The sequence below is a fragment of the Eschrichtius robustus genome, chromosome 17 (assembly GCF_028021215.1).
Source record: "Eschrichtius robustus isolate mEscRob2 chromosome 17, mEscRob2.pri, whole genome shotgun sequence".
Classification (NCBI taxonomy): Eukaryota; Metazoa; Chordata; class Mammalia; order Artiodactyla; family Eschrichtiidae; genus Eschrichtius; species Eschrichtius robustus.
In genome coordinates, this window is record NC_090840.1 from 57,659,400 (window position 1) to 57,679,592 (window position 20,193).

Genomic DNA, 20,193 nt, shown 5'->3' on the forward strand with positions numbered 1-20,193 from the left:
AGTTCCTCAAAGAGATTTAACCAAAAATTTTTGAAGTGTATCAGTTCAGCCGAACATTAAAAAGGAAATCGAAGGCGAATCCCATCACGGAAGGAGGAAAGTTGGGGACAGATAACAGGTTCGCGCAGAACGTTGCATTGCAGCAGGTCATGAAGAGAACAAGGTACCGATTAGGGGGTGGGAAGAGAATGAATACACCTATGTAGAAAAAAGTGAAAAGCCGGGAGTGGCACACATTAAAGACCCAGAATTTGTTAAGAATCCACGGTAAAATAGACTTCTCACCCCAAACCGGCTCCAGCGGCTCCGGCTCCAGCGGCTCCGCCCCCGCGTCCTCACAGACCTTAAGCGCGGCGCACCGCCCAGCTCTTCCCGCCCCCTTTCCCGACTGCCCCTCGGCAGAGCCGCGTGCACGTGTGCGGCGGATCCCGCCCCCTCCGCGCTCTTGGCCAATGAGAAATGGTGTCGTAATTCGCCACCGCCTGGTCTCGGGTCGTGTGACCACGTCTCCCCGCCCTCTCGCCCGGTTGCCTCCAGGTTCTGAGAAGATGGCGAAGGTCTCAGAGCTTTACGATGTCACTTGGGAAGGTAACTGCTGCCGGGGCGGGCGCGGAAAGACCAAAAGCCGTGGGAAGCGGTTCGGGAGTACCTGCTGCCCTCGGAGAGCTGGGTTCTCCGGTCTCTCTGCGACATTGGACCGGCAGAGCTGAGGTGGTGGCTGAGGTGGCGGTTGAGGCTGACCCCTTCCTTGGCCCGGCCACCGACTGGGGTCTGCGGTGTTCCCCACCTCTTGCGCCAATAGGCTGACCGACCGTCCTACCTCCGCACCAGTCCAACGGCCCAGGGTAGCTTCCATTGTAAGGCGGCCGGGACCTGGGGCTAGGGTTGTCATACGTTTCCTGCGGCTGCTGGGCGGCGCGGAGGAGGCGGGATAGTTGCCTGCAGAAGCGTCTTTGCAGCCGAGAAATACACGGCCTCTACAGGCCTTTGAAGTGCTCTGTAAGGGTTACAGTTCTGTGTAGTAAAGGTGTGTGGAAAACCCGTGAACATATCTGATTCTTTTACATGCCAGTTTACATTTCATTCTCTCTTCAAAACTGGGTTTCTGATTTCTCCCCTTGTTAATTATTCCCTGTCCCACTCCCCCCTCAAAACACATTTACACACACAACTTCCTTCTTATTCCCTACCAGTAATTCCTTTTCTGAAGGGGAAGTACCTCTGGTTTAATCTGAGGTGCAGTTTGTCTTTAAATTTGGAAGCAGCCAAACTTTGGACGAATTCTGTAAGAGATTTTCCTTTCTTAAAAACTTTCGTGGGAGGCATGCATGCTTAAGAGAAGAGCCTTGAGTTTCTCTAAGGCATGAAATTTGTGTAATCGAAATTTATATTCCCAACATTTCACAGTAGACTTCAGTAGCTTATTTGTTCGGATATTTAAACAATGGCCTGATAACACGTGGACTGAAAATTATATTGATTGTTCAGTGGTGAGTAAATCTTTCCAGTATTACAAAGTTGAAAACAATAATGGGAAAAGGTAAACTTCTTTTATACTGGAAGTGAATTCAGTGATTTATTATTGTTTTTGTGGCTTCTAGCACACTGTGAACCGCAGTGTTTCTACCTGTACTGGGGAATCCATTATATTAAAAGTATTAAGTTCTTAGTGCTAGATCTTGGAGACAGCAAATTAAGTAACACAGTCCCTACCTTCAGGGAGTTCATAGTCAAATGGAGAAAGACAGACTTGTAAAACGGTTTTAAAAGGCTTGTGTCAGGGTATATTCCTTCAGTAGATACGTGGCTGTTATTTTTAATGCTTTTAAGAAATGTTTCAAATATTCCATGGTTTTTGGAAGGTGCTATTTGGAAGGTATGTTCAATATAAGTTTTTTAGATGATAGTGTTGTGTAGAATGGTAGGGAATGAGTAGGTGTGTAACTGCCAGCAGACAAGGTAATTTAAGTAACTTGGACCTTACCCTGTGGACATTCTAAAGATGAGTGACATAATTAGATTTAGATTAATCAATAATAACTATTTCACAAGATTGTTGAGGAACAAAAGGGAAAACATATGTTAAAGTGCTTTTAAGCTATTAAATACATATAAAAAGATGATCTGGCTCCTGCCTGTGTCTCCAGCTTTATCTTAAGCTACTCTTCCCCTTGCTCTATGAGCTGGCCATGCTGGCTTTTGTTGAATTCCCTAAATGTGCGATGCTCCTCTAGTCTTAAGACTGGATACAAGCTATTCCTTCTGATAGGAGTGTTCTTCCCTCCTGGTTCTACTCTTACACTCTGCTCTACCGACTATACTTTTATCATTTCTCGGAATTCCCCTCAAAGGCCACATACTTCAGAGAGCCTTCCTTGACCACCCTACCCCCGCCCATTCTCCGTCCCTCCACCAAAATTTAAAAGAAAAAAGACAACAAAAACAAGCAACAAAACTTACCCCTGGTCCTTTAACTATGCGTCCTCATATTATTGAAGTACTTACCCAATTGTGTTAAGTTTAAAAATTTTGTCTCTCCTAGAATGAAGAGGGACCAGGCCTATCTTGTTCTAGTGCATGACATATTGGAGGAACTCAGTAATCTGTTGACTAAATGAATTGTTAGTAGGATTAAAAAATTTAAAAATCCTCACAAAAAATCCTGTAAGTAATTTTCTTAATGTTGGAGTGATTTTTTTTAGTATCTTAGACTTAGGCAACTCACTTAGCAAATAGAATATAGTTTGCTCATTTTAATTAATGTAATTAATGAGTAGAATTAAAATTCTATTTTACGAGACTTTTAGGAAAAGAGTATTGTAGATTTTTCTTTCAGAGACTTTTGGTAACAAGAGGGTGATGGGAGGACCCTCGGGGTAGTTTTTTTGTTTAGATTTTTGTGGGGGCGGGAGTGTCAGTTGACCTGTGTCCTTTAAGAATTCCATTGAATAGCATCATGAATTAAAGTACTGGAAATGGTTAGTTCAAAGAGTAGTGTGATTCTTGTGATAGGAAAATTTATCACATATTTATAAAAGATGTATATACTAAGTTTAACACTCTCTTAGTCTCTATTGGGCTCTGTAAAAAAGTAGGTATATGGTTTATTTATCAGCCAGTTGAAAGTTATTGATGTTTATTATATAGAGGAGTTTGGAGGTGGGAAAGAGTTGAAGGAGGGTATAGTCAAGTTTGTTGAGAATAGGGTATTTGGGCAGAATATGGATAGGATGCCTCACACAGTGCCTGGCCTATAATAGGCATTAAATGAGTATTTGTTGAAAAAATATTTATTAAAAATGTTTGAGGGGATTTTAGTTGTATATGCTCACTGTCTCTACTTCTCTTTTTATTCAGTCCTTTAAACAACCACAATTTGGTTTCCATGCTCTATGAGTCCAGTAAGATTTCTAGGGAGATCTAATGCTGGATCTAATGTATCTGTTTTCTACATCTATACTACATTTGTCTTTGCAGGTCATTCCCTCTATGAAAAATTCTTTCGTTGGTTTCTTAATAGCATTAAGGCTCTCTTTTTACTTTTCAGAACTTTGCTGTGTTCTCTACATCCATTTGCTCCTTAATTTTTGATGTCCCCTGTGGTTCTTTCCTTAGCCCTCTTCTTAATCTGTTATTGGTGGTGATTAATCCTGAGTTCAACAGACTCCTAACTGATGCAGGCATAGGTGTTATGTGGTCTGTGACTTTCCTGAAATTATATGCAGAATTGAGTGTGTTTTTAAACATGTACATATTTCTGGGGGAAAGTTGGTTCAAAGGTCCCATCAGCTTTGAAGAGCTCTAAAAAGGTTGAATGTCTTCTGTGGGTAATCATCCACACCTAGCTTTAATTATTAGCCCATATGCTAAATGACATGTTAGTTAAACATATATTTGAGTACTTTGTGCCAGCCGCTGTTCCGGTTCTTGAGGATACAGTGCTGAAAAAGACAGGCAGGGTCCCAGGTCTCATGGCATGTACCCTGAGATTTCACTTCTGCACTAAAGGTTCATATTTATGGATATGTAAATATTTAGTGAAGGTCATTTTTGCAAGGTAAGAGCTGGAGAGGTAGGTTGGTGCCTTGAATACTAGCCTAAGGAGTTTGGACTTTATTTTGTAGATACTTGGGAGCCACTTTCCTATTTAAAAAAAAAAAAAAGAAAAAAAGATCAGTGACTCCTTTTGTTAAACTTAAAATTTTAAATGGACTTTTGATATAGGGCAGGGCTTTTTCTTTGATGGGGATCCCCTGATTGAAATTCCCTGTCATCTTTAATAAACCATTTTCAACTTTGCTTTCTGTAACATGGAACAAGAACATAAAGACCCTTGTATAGCAGCTTCAGTGCACAAGTCCTGTAGATTTTAATTATTTTCCTCTTATTTTTAATTGAGTCACCTTAATATAACAGCAGTTTTTGAAAGCTCTTTTACCTTTGTGGACTCTTTTTAAAGCATCCAGCTTTGTTTTATAGAAAAAGTCTATCTTTTGCACTCAAGTTTTCTTTGGCTTTTGTAATATTTAATTATAGTATATAATTACATTAAGTTTAACTGCCATGAACTGGTTTGCATGCAAGCACAACTGACTTTTTAAAATGTAACAAATAATGGAAACAATTAACCAAGAGCTAACTGATGAGGCCTGTTGGCCAAGGGCTTCTCAAATGCTAGGGGGGCATCATTAGTATTTTTTGCAGAAAGAAATTCTTTGAGTTGATTCTAACTGGAGGATAGTTAAGAGAGTTTTTAATGAACCTTATTAATGTCACCAATCATATTTTTTTCATTGAAGTATAGTTAATTTACAAACACCCCTCATATTTTAATTACTTGTTTACATTCTTTACACACACAAATCTTCTCAGTGCTTCCAATGACCAGCATAGTGGTGAGAGTCAAAAAATAGCTCTCAGTAAATTCTAATTAAAATTTTTGTAGCACTTTATATTTTATGAAGTGCTTTACATAAATTATCTGATATTAGGAGTTCTAAACTCAGATGCCAAGAAGATGAGGATAATGTGTGAAATTGCGTGAAAGATGATAGTGGTGCCTATGAAGAACTGGTGAGTGTATGCCTTATCTAAAGGTAAGCAGAATCAGATTAAAAACAGATTACCCCCCACCCCAACCCCCAGCATTGTACTGGCTAAGACAAATATTTGAGGGGTCTAGGTTTTGCTTTATGTAACGTTCATTGCAGATAGGCTTGTGATCTTCTATATTTTATAGCTGAGGTTAGAAATGTTACATAACACATCCAAGATCACTATGCTAAGTAGCAGCATTGGGATTTAAACCAGAGTCCTCTGACTGTAGATCCTATGTCTTTATGCCACTTAATGCTCTAATTCTGGAATTGGCATTATTTTCTGTAAAGGGCCAGGTAGTAAATATTTTCAGCTTTGTGTGACATATGGTCTATCTCAACTAGTCAGCTCTACCATTGTAGCACAGAAACAGTCAGACAGTACCGAAATGAATAAGGGCACCTGTGGGTTTTTTTTGTTTGTTGTGGGTTTTTTTTGGGGGGGGAGGGTGCCTGTGTGCTGATAAAACTTTATCTATAAAACAGGTGGCTGCAAAATTTGGCCCTGGGACTTTAGTTTATTGACCCCTGCTTTCAATCTCCTGCTTTAAATGAAATATGAAGAACAAAGCCAGAGATGGAAGGATTAGGAAAAGATAAATAGCATTTGGTTTTAGAGGATGTACTGTTGGCTTGCAGAGAAGTTTCAAAGCCTTTTGGTTCAGAAACAAAAGAGAATTAAAAGTGGGTATGAGAACAGGGAAGGAAACAGAGAGTAGAACATTAATAGCTTAAATTTTTTTGAGCACATTTTGTACCATACTCTGTTCTAAACACGTAAATTAACTCACAGTGCTTACCACAACAACTATATGATACAGGTATTATTATTTTTCATCTCCACTTTTTAGATGAGAACATTAAAGTGAAAAGTGTTAACTCTCCAATATCACACAGCTAGAAAGTGGCAGAACTGGCATTTGAACTCCAGCAGTTTGAGTTTTGCGTCTTCACTTTTAACCACTACACACTAGTGCCTTTAGATAGTAGAAGAGATAATCTGAAGAAAGAAGATAAAAATTTAAAGCTTATGGGAGTTTTGAAACACAAGAAAAACCTTTGGATAGTGAAAAGAGTTGTGAGGCAAAATTGAAGTGTATGTAACGCTTTAAATATATCTTTGAGGGAGTCATAACAGTGCATAGATAATACTTTTATACCTTGCTTTAAAAATATCTTGAAGTACATGTTATACTCAATTTGGTTTTCTTTTAAAATTTAGAGCTTGGGTAAATAGGGAAATATTTGTGTGAAAGGGCTCATTGTTTTTCCTAGTTAATCTTTAGAAAAAGTGCTTTTGTTACCAAGTCCAAGATCATTCTGCTCAACGCACAACAGGCTAATAAATTGAGAGATGAGTTGTTGGGGCAAGGAATAGTGACTTTATTCAGAAAGCCAGCCAACTGAGAAGATGGTGGACTAGTGTCCCAAAGAACCATCTTACCCCAGTTAGAATTCAGGCTTCTTTTATAACTAAAAGAGGGGAGGGGGTATGGTTGGTTGTTGCAAACTTCTTGGTGTCAGAATCCTTTGTTCTTGCATCTGTTCATGTAGGTCAGGTCATGATGTTCCTGAAAACCTCCAACAAGACAAACTTTATGCTCTGTTTGCAACTTTTTATCTCTATATAAGTGGAAAAGTGTTATACCTTTAAAGGTTGGAGTTTTGAGAACGGGCTGTCCTGTATATTTCAGGCCATTAGGCAACACTCTTAACTTGTAGCAAAAGCAATAGAATATAAAGGTTAAAGTAAAAGGAAAAGATCCGATATGGAATCAGATTTGTTCTTCCCATTATACTCTGCTCTCCTAATTTTCCCTCTTCTGATGAGTGATCCTTCAGGTTTTTTTTTTTTTTTAAGGGTCTCTGGGAGTAGTCTTTGACAGAGAAACATGTTCCTCACCCCTGCTTTGGGTTACATAAAGAATTAACCTGAGCTCCATTTTGCAATGGCCTGAAGGAACTGCTTTGCCTGCCTTCTCTCTCTCCCCCAATAGGTGGGTTGGGCACTTTCCCAGTCCCTTAGCACAGTGGTCCCCAACCTTTTTGGCACCAGGGACTGGTTTCATGGAAGAAAATTTTTCCACAGACTGGGGTGGGGGTGGATGGTTTGGGGATGATTCAAGCACATTACATTTGTTGTGCACTTTATTTCTATTGTTATTACATTGTAATATGTAGTGAAATAATTATAAAACTCATCGTAATGCTGACAGGAGGTGGAGCTCAGGCAGTAATGCGAACGATGGGGAGTGGCTGTAAATACAGATGAAGCTTTGTTTGCTTGCCCGCCGCTCAGCTCCGGCTATGCGGCCCGGTTCCTGACAGGCCATGGACCGCTATTGGTCCATGGCCTGGAGGTTGGAGACCCTTGCCTTACCAAATGAGATACTTTTATTCCTCTACCATGGTTTATGCTCTTTGTTGTAGAATTCATCTAACGAACTCCTTTTGATCCTTAGGGCTTAATTCACGTATCACAGATGTCTTCTTTAACCCTTTCTCCCTGCCAGGTGGAATTAATCTTTCCCTCACCTTGCTTTCTTAGTGCTCTGAACATAACCACTATCTTACCTTTTATCACATTATTTTGCTGTTGTTTACAGTTTTTCTGTTAACTTGTCAATTTCGTAGGCACACTGGATGATTCTTTTTCATTACGTTTCTAGCATGTTATAGAAAGTATGTATTAATATATTTTTGAATGACTAAATAGAAGTCATGGGGGACATGACAGTGGGTGAAAGGGGATGTTTTAAAAGTCAGAGATTTTCCAGTAATATACTTTGATTATGAATAAGTAGGAGGAGACTGATGGAAAATTGAGTACTGTTGGTAAATGAGAAATTTGACAAAAAAGGAGATGGGACCAGTTTTTGTCTTTTAGTCTCTAGTTTATGGGAAGGAATTCTACAGTTTCTTAAAAGGCATTCTAAAGCAAGTTAAGAAATAATCTAATAGATTAAAAGATAATTCTTAAATTCAAACAGCATATTTTATTAATTCACCTGGGCTAGCATTTCTTAATTTGGGTGTCAGGGTACAGGCAAGGCGTGTAGTTTTGTGGAACACATCTGTAAAACACTAAATAAATTTATATTTCTGAGACTCTTCTTCCTATTTTAAAATAGTCTGCCAGATTGACAGAGAATGTCAACTTCAGACAGTGTAACTATGGTATAGGGGATGTGGGTTGAATGAGTTCTGAGAACCCAAGTTGTGGACCTTGTGGATATATGTTATATGCATGTTATCTTGTGGATATATGTTATATTGTGATGTAATAAGGTATAATGTATATTTGGTCTTCATCCCCAGTTTCTGGCACAGAGCTCCTAAACCCTTGTAATTTCCTTAGTGATAGGGTTGATAGGAACATCTTCTGTTATAATATTAGGTCTTAGTCCTGGGTTCCACATACAACATCTTCTAAGATTTATAGTGATACATGTCTTTTTATATGCCACTGAATAACTGGTGGCTGGATAGCTTCAGGATGGGGGCTGGTTACTGGTAAGACCAAGACTTGAGTGAAGGGTTGGAACTTTCAACCCTACCCCTCAACCTGCTGGGAGGGGAGAGGATCTGGAGATTGACTTAATAACCAGTGTCTAAGGATCTAATCAATCATGCCTACAGACTGAAACCTTCATAAAAGCCCCTAAACTTCAGGGTTTGTAGAACTTCTAGGTTGGTGGATACATCAAGATACTGGGATGGTGACTTACTCAGAGAGGGTACTCCTATGTCCCTGAAAACCCCCTCCCACCCCCAACTCTTTGCTCTGTGTATCTCTTCCATTTGGTTGTTTCCTGAGTTGTATCCTTTATAAAAAACCAGTAATAGTAAGTGAAGCACTTTCCTGAGTTCTTTCAGCCACTCTAGCAAGTATCAAACTGGATGAGGGAGTTGTAGAAAAGAGCCCCTGATTTTGTAACGAGTTGCTCAGAAGTATGGGTATCCCTGACTTGTGTTGGTTTCTGAAGTAGGGGCAGTCTTGTGAGACTGAGCCCTTAACCTGTGGGGTATGAATAACCTACTTTTTTGTTTGCCTGCTCAATTCCTCTTCAACCTTTAAGATTCAGTTCAAGTTACTTCCTGTGCAGAGTGAGAGTCAAGGTGATTTCTAGGTTTCAGTAGGAGGAATTAACTATGTTAATTTGTAATGATTTTCTAAGACCGTTTTTGTAAATTCACTTAGGGTCTATTTTCATCTTATGATGATTTTTGTTTTCGTTTGTAGACTTCGAGCTGTAGGGACTCAGATAATGCATATAAAGGTAGTGAAAATCCCATATGCTTCTCTTAGATTTATTCTATAGAAGCATAGCATATTGTTTATTTAACTCATGTGTTCAACAACAACTTAATTCAGCTATTTAAATCTGTACAACATGTATGTCAATAGAAGGAAGACGGTAGTACTTCAGATGAATATGTAAGATTTTCAGTAGGTAAGAGTAAGAAAGCATGTATGTAATTGGTGAACTGGACAGTTAATTCTACCTTAGCCATATAAAAAAGGGATCTTTTTTTCTGGGTTAGGTATTCCCCCACCCCAGTTATTATTTCTGCTATTGTCAAAATGCTGTTCTTTGAAACTCCAGAGTTCCCTATTGTATTAATATGCCAAGTTGTTCTCTCAACTTTTGTTGTTTGCTAGTGCCTTTGACCTTATTTTACATTATTCATTTTTTTCTTTATATGTAATAAAAAGATTTCCTTTGTCCTAATTTTTTTTCCTGTTTATTTCCCTGTGTAATTGTGTATCTTTATATGTTATATGGACTGTTGTAGTAATGTTGTTATTAAGAGAGTTTTGTGGTGAATGTTTCTTCAGTGCTGATAGCCTAATATGATACCCTGATTATGAAAATTTTATATTCTTGAGTCAATGGGTAAACTTCAGGAGCACCTTGAATTTTTGATTTCAATGTATAATTTTATTTGTTTTTCTGAGAAGAGAATCCTTAGCTTTTACCAAATTCTGAACATTGTAACCTAAAAAAGCTATGATCCATAGTTGCTTAAAGGGATAGAGCATCTTTGTAGCAGACCCATGCCATACACTACTTTTAAAGATAGTTGTAATATCAGTTGTAATGCATTTTCAGTCTTCTAAAGCAGGGGTCCCCAACCCCCTGTCCTCGGCCTGTTAGGAACCAGGCCACACAGCAGGAGGTGAATGGTGGGTGAGTGAGCAAAGCTTCATCTGCTGCTCCCCGTCACTCACATTACCGCCTGAACCATTGCTCGCATTAGTGCCTGAAACATCCCCCTCCCCCGTCCGTGGAAAAGTTGTCTTCCACGAAACCGGTCCCTGATGCCAAAGAGGTTGGGGAGCCCTGTTCTAAAGGATCTGTTGCTCTTGCTAAATTGATTTTCTGCTTTATGAAATTTGAGATGCCATAGACTTTTAAATTAGTGTGAGTGTATTTTCTTAAAAAGTTGATTTCATCTTGTCAACTGTTTGACATTAATCAAATATATATATGTAATCGCAAGCATTTTTTTTTCAGAAATGCGAGATAAGATGAGAAAATGGAGAGAAGAAAACTCACGAAATAGTGAGCAAATTGTGGAAGTTGGAGAGGAATTAATTAATGAATATGCTTCTAAGCTTGGAGATGATAGTAAGTTTTTAAATTTATTGTGTTCATGCTCAGCACATGTTTCATTTACAGTTCTTAGTTTTTTAAAAAAAATATTATTATTATGTTTTTTCTGCTGTTCATATCAATCTCTCTATGATTTGTTACTTTTTAAAAAACTTCTTAGGAAGTCTTAATGACAACTTTGTTTTGAGAAGGACTTATAATTGTTGGTAGTAGTGAAGCTATCAAATAGGCATTTTTGTTTTAAAGCTCACAAGGCTGTAGTCCTGGTCAGGTCAAAATGTATTTCATAATGATCTTTTGAAACAGTAAAAGTATTAAATAATTAGAGATTTTTTTTACCTTATGTTAAAATATTTTGCTTTGCTGGAAACATAAGGATGCTTTCTTTCCTTAATTCTAGATGTAATACAATAAATCAATTTTCAGTTATGAGTAATGTTCTTTAAAATATCAGAAACAGGAAGAATTCATTATCTAATTTCTGTTGTGAGATTTTTATATTCAGTTTTTTCCTCTGTGTACCTAGTTTGGATCATATATGAACAGGTGATGATTGCAGCCCTCGACTATGGTCGGGATGACCTGTCATTGGTAGGTATTTAAACTTGTTATATTTTATTTTATATTTAATTTGCTTCATAAATTATGTGTAAGCAGTTAGTATATGGCTGTATTGAATGCTTTCTGTAGCTGGTTTTCAGTGCTACTCTTGAGTACGTGGGACTAACTAGGTACTTTGGGACACAGTATGTTTTTATATCTTTTTAACAATCCTGAGAAGTAGATGTTTAGTATCCCAGTTTTACTGAAGAGGTTAAATTAGTTGGTGAAGGTTATCCACTTAATAGGTGAATTATGCCATATTATAGAGTTAAAAATAAGCGTATAGTTTAAAACATTTATTTTTGGGGTTGTTAAATGACTTATGTAATATATGATGTTAAGTACTGTTTTACAATGCTTTAAATGTATATGTTAAATTAGTAGAAAATCTTAACATGTACAGAACATGACTTAAAATATTAATACTAGGTATTTAAGTGGGGCCTGACACAGTATGGAAGTAATTTTAAATTTTAATTTAATTTTAAAATAAAAGAATGATAGCTATATTTTTAAACACTCATGTGCTAGGTGCTATGCTAAATGCTTTACATCATGGTTTATTTAATCTTTATAATTATTTCTTAATTTGATTTGTGTTTGATACTATCACTATATTCATTATATAAATCAGGAAGCAGTGGTTTCTGTTCTTTTGTTCTGTAATCCTGAGCTTTTAAGTGCTCCTTCATGCTGCTTCCTCATTTAAGCCCAAAAGAAATACAAAAAAAACAGAAAGTAGAAATACCCGGAGAACATATGGATGTCTAATTAGCTTTGTCCTTTTCAAGGTAATTATGTTATGTTGACTATACACATAATTCCAGTGGAGCTACCAGTGATAAAAAATATTCCACGAAACCGTTGTATTACATTTAGAACCTATGAGACATAATCTTTTGAATACCAACAGAGGTGGCAGCTTATATCTTGAGGGAAATTTTGAAATTTTTTTTTTGTATAGCAAAATGCCATTTGGTAAAGTAGGAGATTAAGTGAATAGATAATAACTTCTTTTGTAACACAGTATTTTTTTTTTTAATGGTTCAGAAGTTCAGCACAGTTATCTTGATTGAACAAGTACTATGAGTTTTGCATGATGTCAGAGAAATAAATGAACATCATCTTCAGTTTTGACTAACTTGAATATTTTTCTTATTACAGAATTTATAGCTGCAGACTTTGAAGCTATATTTCCAGATCATATTAAAATTTATTTTATTATTGGTTAATAGTTTCTTCATTAGTTAAAGGCATTTTTAATCACTTATGCTTTGGGGCACTAGAGTGGACCGTTTTTATCATGCTTAATATTTCTAGCACTTCCAAGACTCTTATAATCCCTTATAGGTTGCTGAGAACATAGTAGGTGCTCAATAAATATTTGATTATTTGTGTAGTTGAGTTGATGGGTGAATTATGGATATCTGCCAAAAGGAGATTGGTACTCCATTGATATGGTGTCTGTATTTTATGACCCCAAATCAGGACACGTGTACTGACAAGGTGATTGATTAGAATATGACTTCAACAGGGCAAAATTAAACAAAGTGTTAACAGTATTTGCTAGGGACTTGAGGTTACTACCAAAAAACTTAATTTTTATCAAGACAATGCTTGTGCAATACTTAGGAAGAAAAGGCCAGGAAGCAGTTGTAGTTATTTAAGTGGTGCCTGACACATTATGGAAGCAGTTTTTAAGTGATATGGTAGTAGTATTCGAAGAGTTATTAGTGGACCTCATAATCTGCTCATTTTCTTAGTTAAGAGCTTGATCAGTTTCTGAGAACTGATTGTTGTCCTCACTGTAAGTTCAGAGTTCTTCTTTCACCCCATTATTCATTACTGATTAATTTCACTTACGTCATTAGATCTCAGTAATGAAATTATTTAAGAAGAAACATTGAAGACTATGTAAGCTGTTCCTTGTAACCCATTTAGTACATGTAGTGTAATTACTACTCTTCAAGTCTTTTTTACCAATATTTTTTTGTAGTTTTGTCTTCAAGAGTTGAGAAGACAGTTCCCTGGCAGTCACAGAGTCAAGCGACTAACTGGCATGAGATTTGAAGCCATGGAGAGGTAACTGAATCTTGTAAATAGTGTGATCCTGTTTTAAAATGGCAAACATGGGGTCTTACATTTAGGTCCTTCTATACCCATGGCAACATCATTAATTGTACAAGATCTTTTGCTACTGAGCTTTAGAATAGTGTCAGAGTGCTTCTCAGCCTAAATCCTGCCAAGTTACTCTCCTTAAATAGGATTTGACATAAGAGTGTAATCCATTTACCATCTTTGGCCTAGTGGAATTGGGATCATGCTTTGGAGTAAGAACAGGCTTCCTATCCTGTTTCTAAGGATTTATTAGCTATTGACCTGGCAAATTATTTAAGATTTTCAGCCTTACTCCTCTGTAAAACAAGAATATTACCAACTTGTCAGGGTTGTTTTGGGAATTAATAATGATGTATGTGTAGTGCCCTCTCAGGCACTCAAGGTATAGAAGCTATTATTATTTTTTTAATTGAGATATAATTGATATATAACATTGTATTAGTTTCAGGTGTATAACAATGATTTGTTAAATGTGTACATTGTGAAATGATTACCACAATAAGTTTAGTTAACATCCATCATCATAGTTATATATTTCTTATGATAAGAACGTTTAAGATTTACTCTGTTAGCAACTTTCAAATGTACAACACAGTATTGTTAACTATAGTAAACCATGCTGTATTATATCCCCAGGACTTAATTTATCTTATAACTGGATGTTTGTACCTTTTGACCACCTTCACCCACTTCTCCCACTCCCCATCCCCTCGTCTGGCAACCACTAATCTGTTCTTTGTGTCTGTGAGCTCAGGTTCTCTTTGATTCCACATGTAAGTGAGATCATACAGTATTTATCTTTCTTTGTCTGACTTATTACACTTAGCATAATGCCCTTAAGGTCCATCCAGGTTGTCATAAATGGCAGAATTTCTTTCCTCTTTTATGGGTCAGTAAAATTACATTGTATATATGGTTGACCCTTGAGTAACATGGGTTTGAATTGTGTGGGTCCACTTAGTACGTGGGTTTTTTTCAATAGTAAATACTACAGTGCTACACAGTCTGTAGTTGGTTGAATATGTGGATGTAGAACCTTGCATATGGAAGGGCCGATTTTAAGTTATATATGGATTTTCCTTTTTTTAATTTTAATTTTAATTTTTGGCTGTGCTGGGTCTTCGTCATGGCATGCAAGCTCTTCATTGTGGCACATGGGCTTCTCTAGTTGCAGCATGTGGGCTTCTTTAGTTGCAGCACGCAGGCTTCTCTAGTTGCGGTGCACGGGCTCAGTAGTTGTGGTGCGTGGGCTCTCTAGTTGTGGCATGCAGGCTCTAGAGCATGTGGGCTCTCTAGTTATGGCGTGCGGGCTCTAGAGCATGTGGGCTCAGTAGTTGCGGCGCATGGGCTTAGTTGCCCTGTAGCATGTGGGATCTTAGTTCCCCAGCTAGGAATTGAACCTGCGTCCCCTGCATTGGAAGGCGGATTCTTAACCACTGGACCACTAGGGAAGTCCCCTATGTATGGATTTTCCACTGTGCCATAGGTTTGGTGCTCCTGACCCCCACGTTGTTCAAGGGTCAACTGTACTTACACCAAACTGTTTTAGCCATTTATCTGTCGATGGACACTTAGGTTGTTTCTATGTCTTGGCTATTATAAATAATGCTGCAATGAACATGGGGGTTCAAATATCTTTTCCAGTTAGTGATTTTATTTCCTTTGGATAAATACCCAGAAGTAGAATTGACTAGATCAAATGGTAGTTCTGTGTTTAATTTTTTGAGGAACTTTTATACTGTTTTCCATAGTGACTGTGCCAATTTACATTCCCATCGACAGTGCACAAGGGTTCCCTTTTCTCCACATCCTTCCAACACTTCGTATGTTTCGTCTTTTTGATAATAGCCATTCTAATAATTATGAGGTGATACCACATTGTGGTTTTAATTTTCATTTCCCTGATGATTAGTGATGTTGAGCACCTTTTCATGGACTTGTTGGCTATTTGTGTGTCTTCTTTAGAAAAATATATATTCAGTTGCTCTGACCTTTTTTACTTGGATTGTTTGTTTTTTTGCTATTGAGTTATATAAGTTCTTATTATTATAATATTTTGGTTATTAGCCCCTTATCAGGTATGATTTGCAAATATTTTCTCTAATTCCATAAGTTGCCTTTCCATTCTATTGATGTTTTTCTTTGCTGTGCAGAAGCTTTTTAGTTTGATGTAGTCCCACTTGTTTATTTTTGCTTTGCTTGACTTTGCTTTTTGTGTTGAATCCAAAAAATCACCACCAAGATTGATGTCAAGGAGCTTACCACCTACGTTTTCTTCTAGGGGTTTTATGGTCTCAGGTCTTATGTTCAGGTCTTTAATCCATTTGAGTTGTTTTTCTGTATGGTGTAAAGATAGAGGTCCAGTTTCATTCAGGCTGTCTAGTTTTCCCAACACTGTTTATTGAAGAGACTGTTTCTCCCCCATGGTATATTCTTAGCTCCTTTGTCATAAATTAATTGGCCATATATGTGTGGGTTTATGTCTGGGCTCTCTGTTCTGTCCCATTGATCTATGTGTCTGTTTTTATGCCAGTACCATACTGTTTTGATTACTATAGATTTGTAATATAGTCTGAAATCAGGGCACCTGATCCCTCCAGCTTTGTTTTTCTTGCTCAAGGTTGCTTTGGCTACTCAAGATCTTCTGTGATTCCATACAGATTTTAGGATTATTCTATTTCTGTGGGAAATGGCATTGGAATTTTAAGAATTGCACTGAATCTGTAGATTGCTTTGGGTACTATGGACATTTGACCAGTCTTAATTTTTCCAGTCCTTGAGCATGAGATAATCATCTTATTTATTTGTGTCTTCAGTTTCTTTCATTAGTAACTTACAGTTTGTAGTATATAGGGCTTTCAGCTCTTTGATTAAATTTATTTCTAGGTATTTTATTCTTTTTGATACAGTTATAAATGGGATTGTTTTCTTAATTTCTCTTTCTGATAGATTCTTATTAGTGTATTGAAACACAACAGATTTTTGTATATTAATTTTGTATCTGCAACTTTACTGAATTTATTAGTTGTAACAGTTTTTGATGGAGTCGTTTGCACCAGTAAGCTGTGATTGTATTCACCTGTCTCTCAATTTTGGATGCAGTGGTTTGCCCTGTAACTTTAATTATCTGATGGATCTAAGAAGAGTTGTTGGGTCAGCTTTTTTTCTTGCGAGGATGGGAGTGATGACTTCCAAGGTCTTTATGTGCCAGACCAGGAACCAGAAATCTTGAGCATCTTTTCATGCAATAATTGGCTATTTATATATGTTCTTTGGAGAAATGTTTGTTCACACTGTCTGTTTTTAAATTGGGTTACTTTATTTACATCTTTTTATTATTTAGTTGTAAGAGTTCTTTATATATAGTGTAGATACAAGTTTTTTATCATATATATGATTTGCAAAAATTTTCTTACATTATGTGGGTTGTCTTTCACTTGCTTAATGGTGTCTTTGATTACAAAGGATTTTGATTTTTTTATGAAGTTCAGTTCATTTTTTCTTTTGTTGCTTGTCATTCTGGTGTTATTTCTAGAAAACATTGCCTAATTCAGGGTCACAAAGGTTACACCTCTTTTCTTCTAATAGTTTTATAGTTCCAGTTTTTGCATTTAGGTCGTTGACACTTTTTGAGTAAATATTTTTTATAGTATGAAGAAGGTGTCCAACTTTATTCTTTCTTTTGTGGATATCCTGTTGTTCCAGCACCATTTGTTGAAAAGACTGCTTTCCCCATTTAATTGTCTTGGGCAATTAAATCAGTTGAATGTAAATGCGATGTTTTATTTCTGGGCTTTCAGTTCTGTTCCATTGATATATATATGTTTATTATATACCACACTGTATCAATCCCAATATTGATATTGTAGCTTTGTAGTAAGTTCTAAAATTGGGAAGTGTGAGTCCTTCAACTTTGTTTTTTTTTTTTTTTTCAAGATTATTTTGTCTGAGTCTCTTAAATTTTTATATTCATTTTAGAGTCAGCTTGTTGTTTCTTACCTTTTTAACCTGGTGTTTTAGGTGAGACAGGGCTAACTTGTACCTCAATTGTAGTAGATTTTTCACATAGGATCTATTGATATAGTTTTTCTTAACCCTTTTATTTCTTGGCTTTTGGCTTATGTGTTTATGTATATGTATATTTTAATATCTTTGGATCTTCTCTGTTAGTTAGCAAAGGGCATGGATAAATAAAAATAAATAAAATAGTATTATTATAGGTTAGCAGAAAATAATTTTGAATCAGAGGACAGAATGGAAGAAATCTGCAAAGGATTGCTCCTGAATCAGTATTCCACTCTAATACCACTTTTTGTTTTACTTCAAGTAGTATGAGTTCCTAGCCCGTTCTTAAAATAAATGAATAGCAAAGCACATCCCAGAGTCCAAGATGAATGATTTTTCAAATTATCTTTTTAACACATTTTAATAGTTGTCATTCCTCTACCCTCTTTCCAGCCATACAAAAAATTGATATGGTAGCAATAATTTATTTTTAAGTATTAACTCAGGTTTCTAAGAAACCTAGTGAACTTTAATTTCTTTAAGCTTTTATTCTTTAACTGAAACTCATATTATCATTTTACCTAGTAAGGTTTTACTGTTTTTTTCTGAAAGAGTGGCTGTTATATGTTTTTGTTACATAGGACCTTTAACCATTGATTCTCATACATGATTGTGTGAATTAGAATTATCTGTGGCATTTAAAAAATACTACTGAGATCAGTCTGTTAGGGGTGTAATGCAGGAGAATAGACAGGTAGATTTGAGAACGTTGCTGACTAAAGGTAAATTTTTATGGACCTTCAATGTATTAGTCAGGACTCTCTAGAGAAACAGAACCAGTGGGATGTATGTATATTTATGTGTGTATATGTGTGTGTGTGTGTGTATATACATATACATATACATATATATATAAAATAGAGATTTATTATGAGGCAATTATGGAGGCTAAGAAGTCCCAGGATCTGCTCTCTGTGACCTGGAGACCCAGGAAAGCTGGTGCTGTAATTCAGTCTGAGACCAGGTCTGAAGGCCTGAGGACCAGGGGAGCCAATGGTGTAAATCTCAGTTTGAAGTCTGAAGGCAAGAGAAAGTGAGATGAGATGTCCCAGCCCCAGCAGTGTGAGGCAGTAAAAAGAGGTAAATTCTTCCTTCTGCCTTTGTTCTATTCAGGCCCTTGAGGGATTGGATGGTGTCCACCCATATTGGGGAAGGTAATCTGTTTTACTGAGTCCATGGATTCAAATGCTAATCTCACGTGAAACACCCTGAGACATACCCAGAAATAATATTTGATCTCGGCACCCTGTGGTTGACACATGAAATTAATCATCAGACCCAGTTTTTACATAAATTACTTTTTATTATAATATAACTTAAATATGTTCAAATATAAAACCAGTATTAGTGCCTTACATGTATATTTTCATATAACTGTGAAAACAATGTATGGTTTCTAATAAAATACCAAAAAAACTAGAAAGTACTAAAATTCAAATTATTATTCTATTAATGAAGTGAATGAATAGTTTCCTCTGTCATTTCCAATATATTTCCTAGAAGCTATATAATTCGGAAAAGATCCCCAAGCGATTCTCATGTACTATGTCTTGTGAGAACCCGTGCTCTATGGCATTAATTTTGCCCTTGTTTATATACTTTATTTTATAATTATTTAATGATATTATTTTCTCTTTCCCCATACAGTTGCAGGTTCTTATGAGGCTAGCACACCTACTATATAATCATGTATTTGATGTCCAAACTAATTTTCTTTTTTTGAGCTATTGCTAACTCTGATTAACTTAGTGTGCAGTGATGTTATTTGGCCTTTGCATGGTATGGACATACTTAGAAATTAAGTCTGCTTTTATTTTTCTCAGTAGTCTGCTACAGTAGTTAAATATTCTTACCTACTGGCATGACCACAACCACAGATACAGGCTTGGTCACTAAAATTGTGGGCCAGTGTTTGATTAAAAGATGTGTCACCATGATGATATAGAATATTCATGTGTTGAATAACATTAAGAGAAAAACTTAAAATTAAAAAATTATCATAGGTAACTTAAGAATAGATCACAAGAGTATATCTGCCGTCCCTAGTTTTATAAATACTGCTGTAAAAGTGTTTAAACATCGTTTTTTGCTTTCTCTAAAGATCTATATCCGGAAGTGGAGAAATTGATTGGAAGGGAGTTGGGGGTTGTGGATATGGTTAGGAGGGAATTTCAGAATCACTCAACTATTTCCTTGTATCCCAAATAAGATCACCATATATAGGAGTATATTGTTAGGTAAAGTTCTTTATGTGATTTCTGATGTATCCCTCCCTTTGATTCACTATCATATAATGTTAATTTTGGCTTCTTAGTTATATCCTGCCATATTTGATTATTTTTTCATTTGATAAACTTGTTAATTATTTCCCATATGAGACTGTAACCCAGCAAAGTGTATTATGTGTGCATACTTAATAGGTACTTAATGAATTGAACTTCACCAGCTCAACTAAGAAAAGCTGTCATAAATATTTATTAAAGGAGAATTAATACTTAGATCATTTCCTTGTGAATATATTTGTTAAAATTAAACTCTTTTTCATGGTTTATTAGCTGTAATTCTGTGTATAACTAGGACCACAAAGGTGTCTCTCTGAGCTGCTAGTTTTTACCTTTGTATTTAGGCCAAATTGAATCAGTATGTTTTTGAAGTAAGTTTTTCTATAAATACTTTATACATGTTTTTTTCTT

At 36.4% G+C, this 20,193-nt stretch overlaps 1 protein-coding gene across 3 annotated transcripts in view; it reads left to right on the forward strand.

The window, feature by feature from the left end:
- Window positions 1–507: 507 nt before the first annotated feature.
- Window positions 508–20,193, forward strand: part of EMC2 (ER membrane protein complex subunit 2) — a 51,212-nt gene continuing 31,526 nt past the window's right edge. Inside the window, exons 1-5 of one of the 3 annotated variants that reach the window (XM_068525450.1) lie at window positions 551–588; window positions 4,992–5,096; window positions 10,616–10,729; window positions 11,241–11,305; window positions 13,314–13,399. In XM_068525450.1, the coding sequence (XP_068381551.1) occupies window positions 10,618–10,729; window positions 11,241–11,305; window positions 13,314–13,399 (263 nt within the window). In that variant the 5' untranslated portion in view covers window positions 551–588; window positions 4,992–5,096; window positions 10,616–10,617. Of the gene's footprint in view, window positions 589–2,560; window positions 2,665–4,991; window positions 5,097–10,615; window positions 10,730–11,240; window positions 11,306–13,313; window positions 13,400–20,193 lie in introns of those variants that run through there. The other 2 variants (XM_068525449.1, XM_068525451.1) reach the window with 2 other exon arrangements.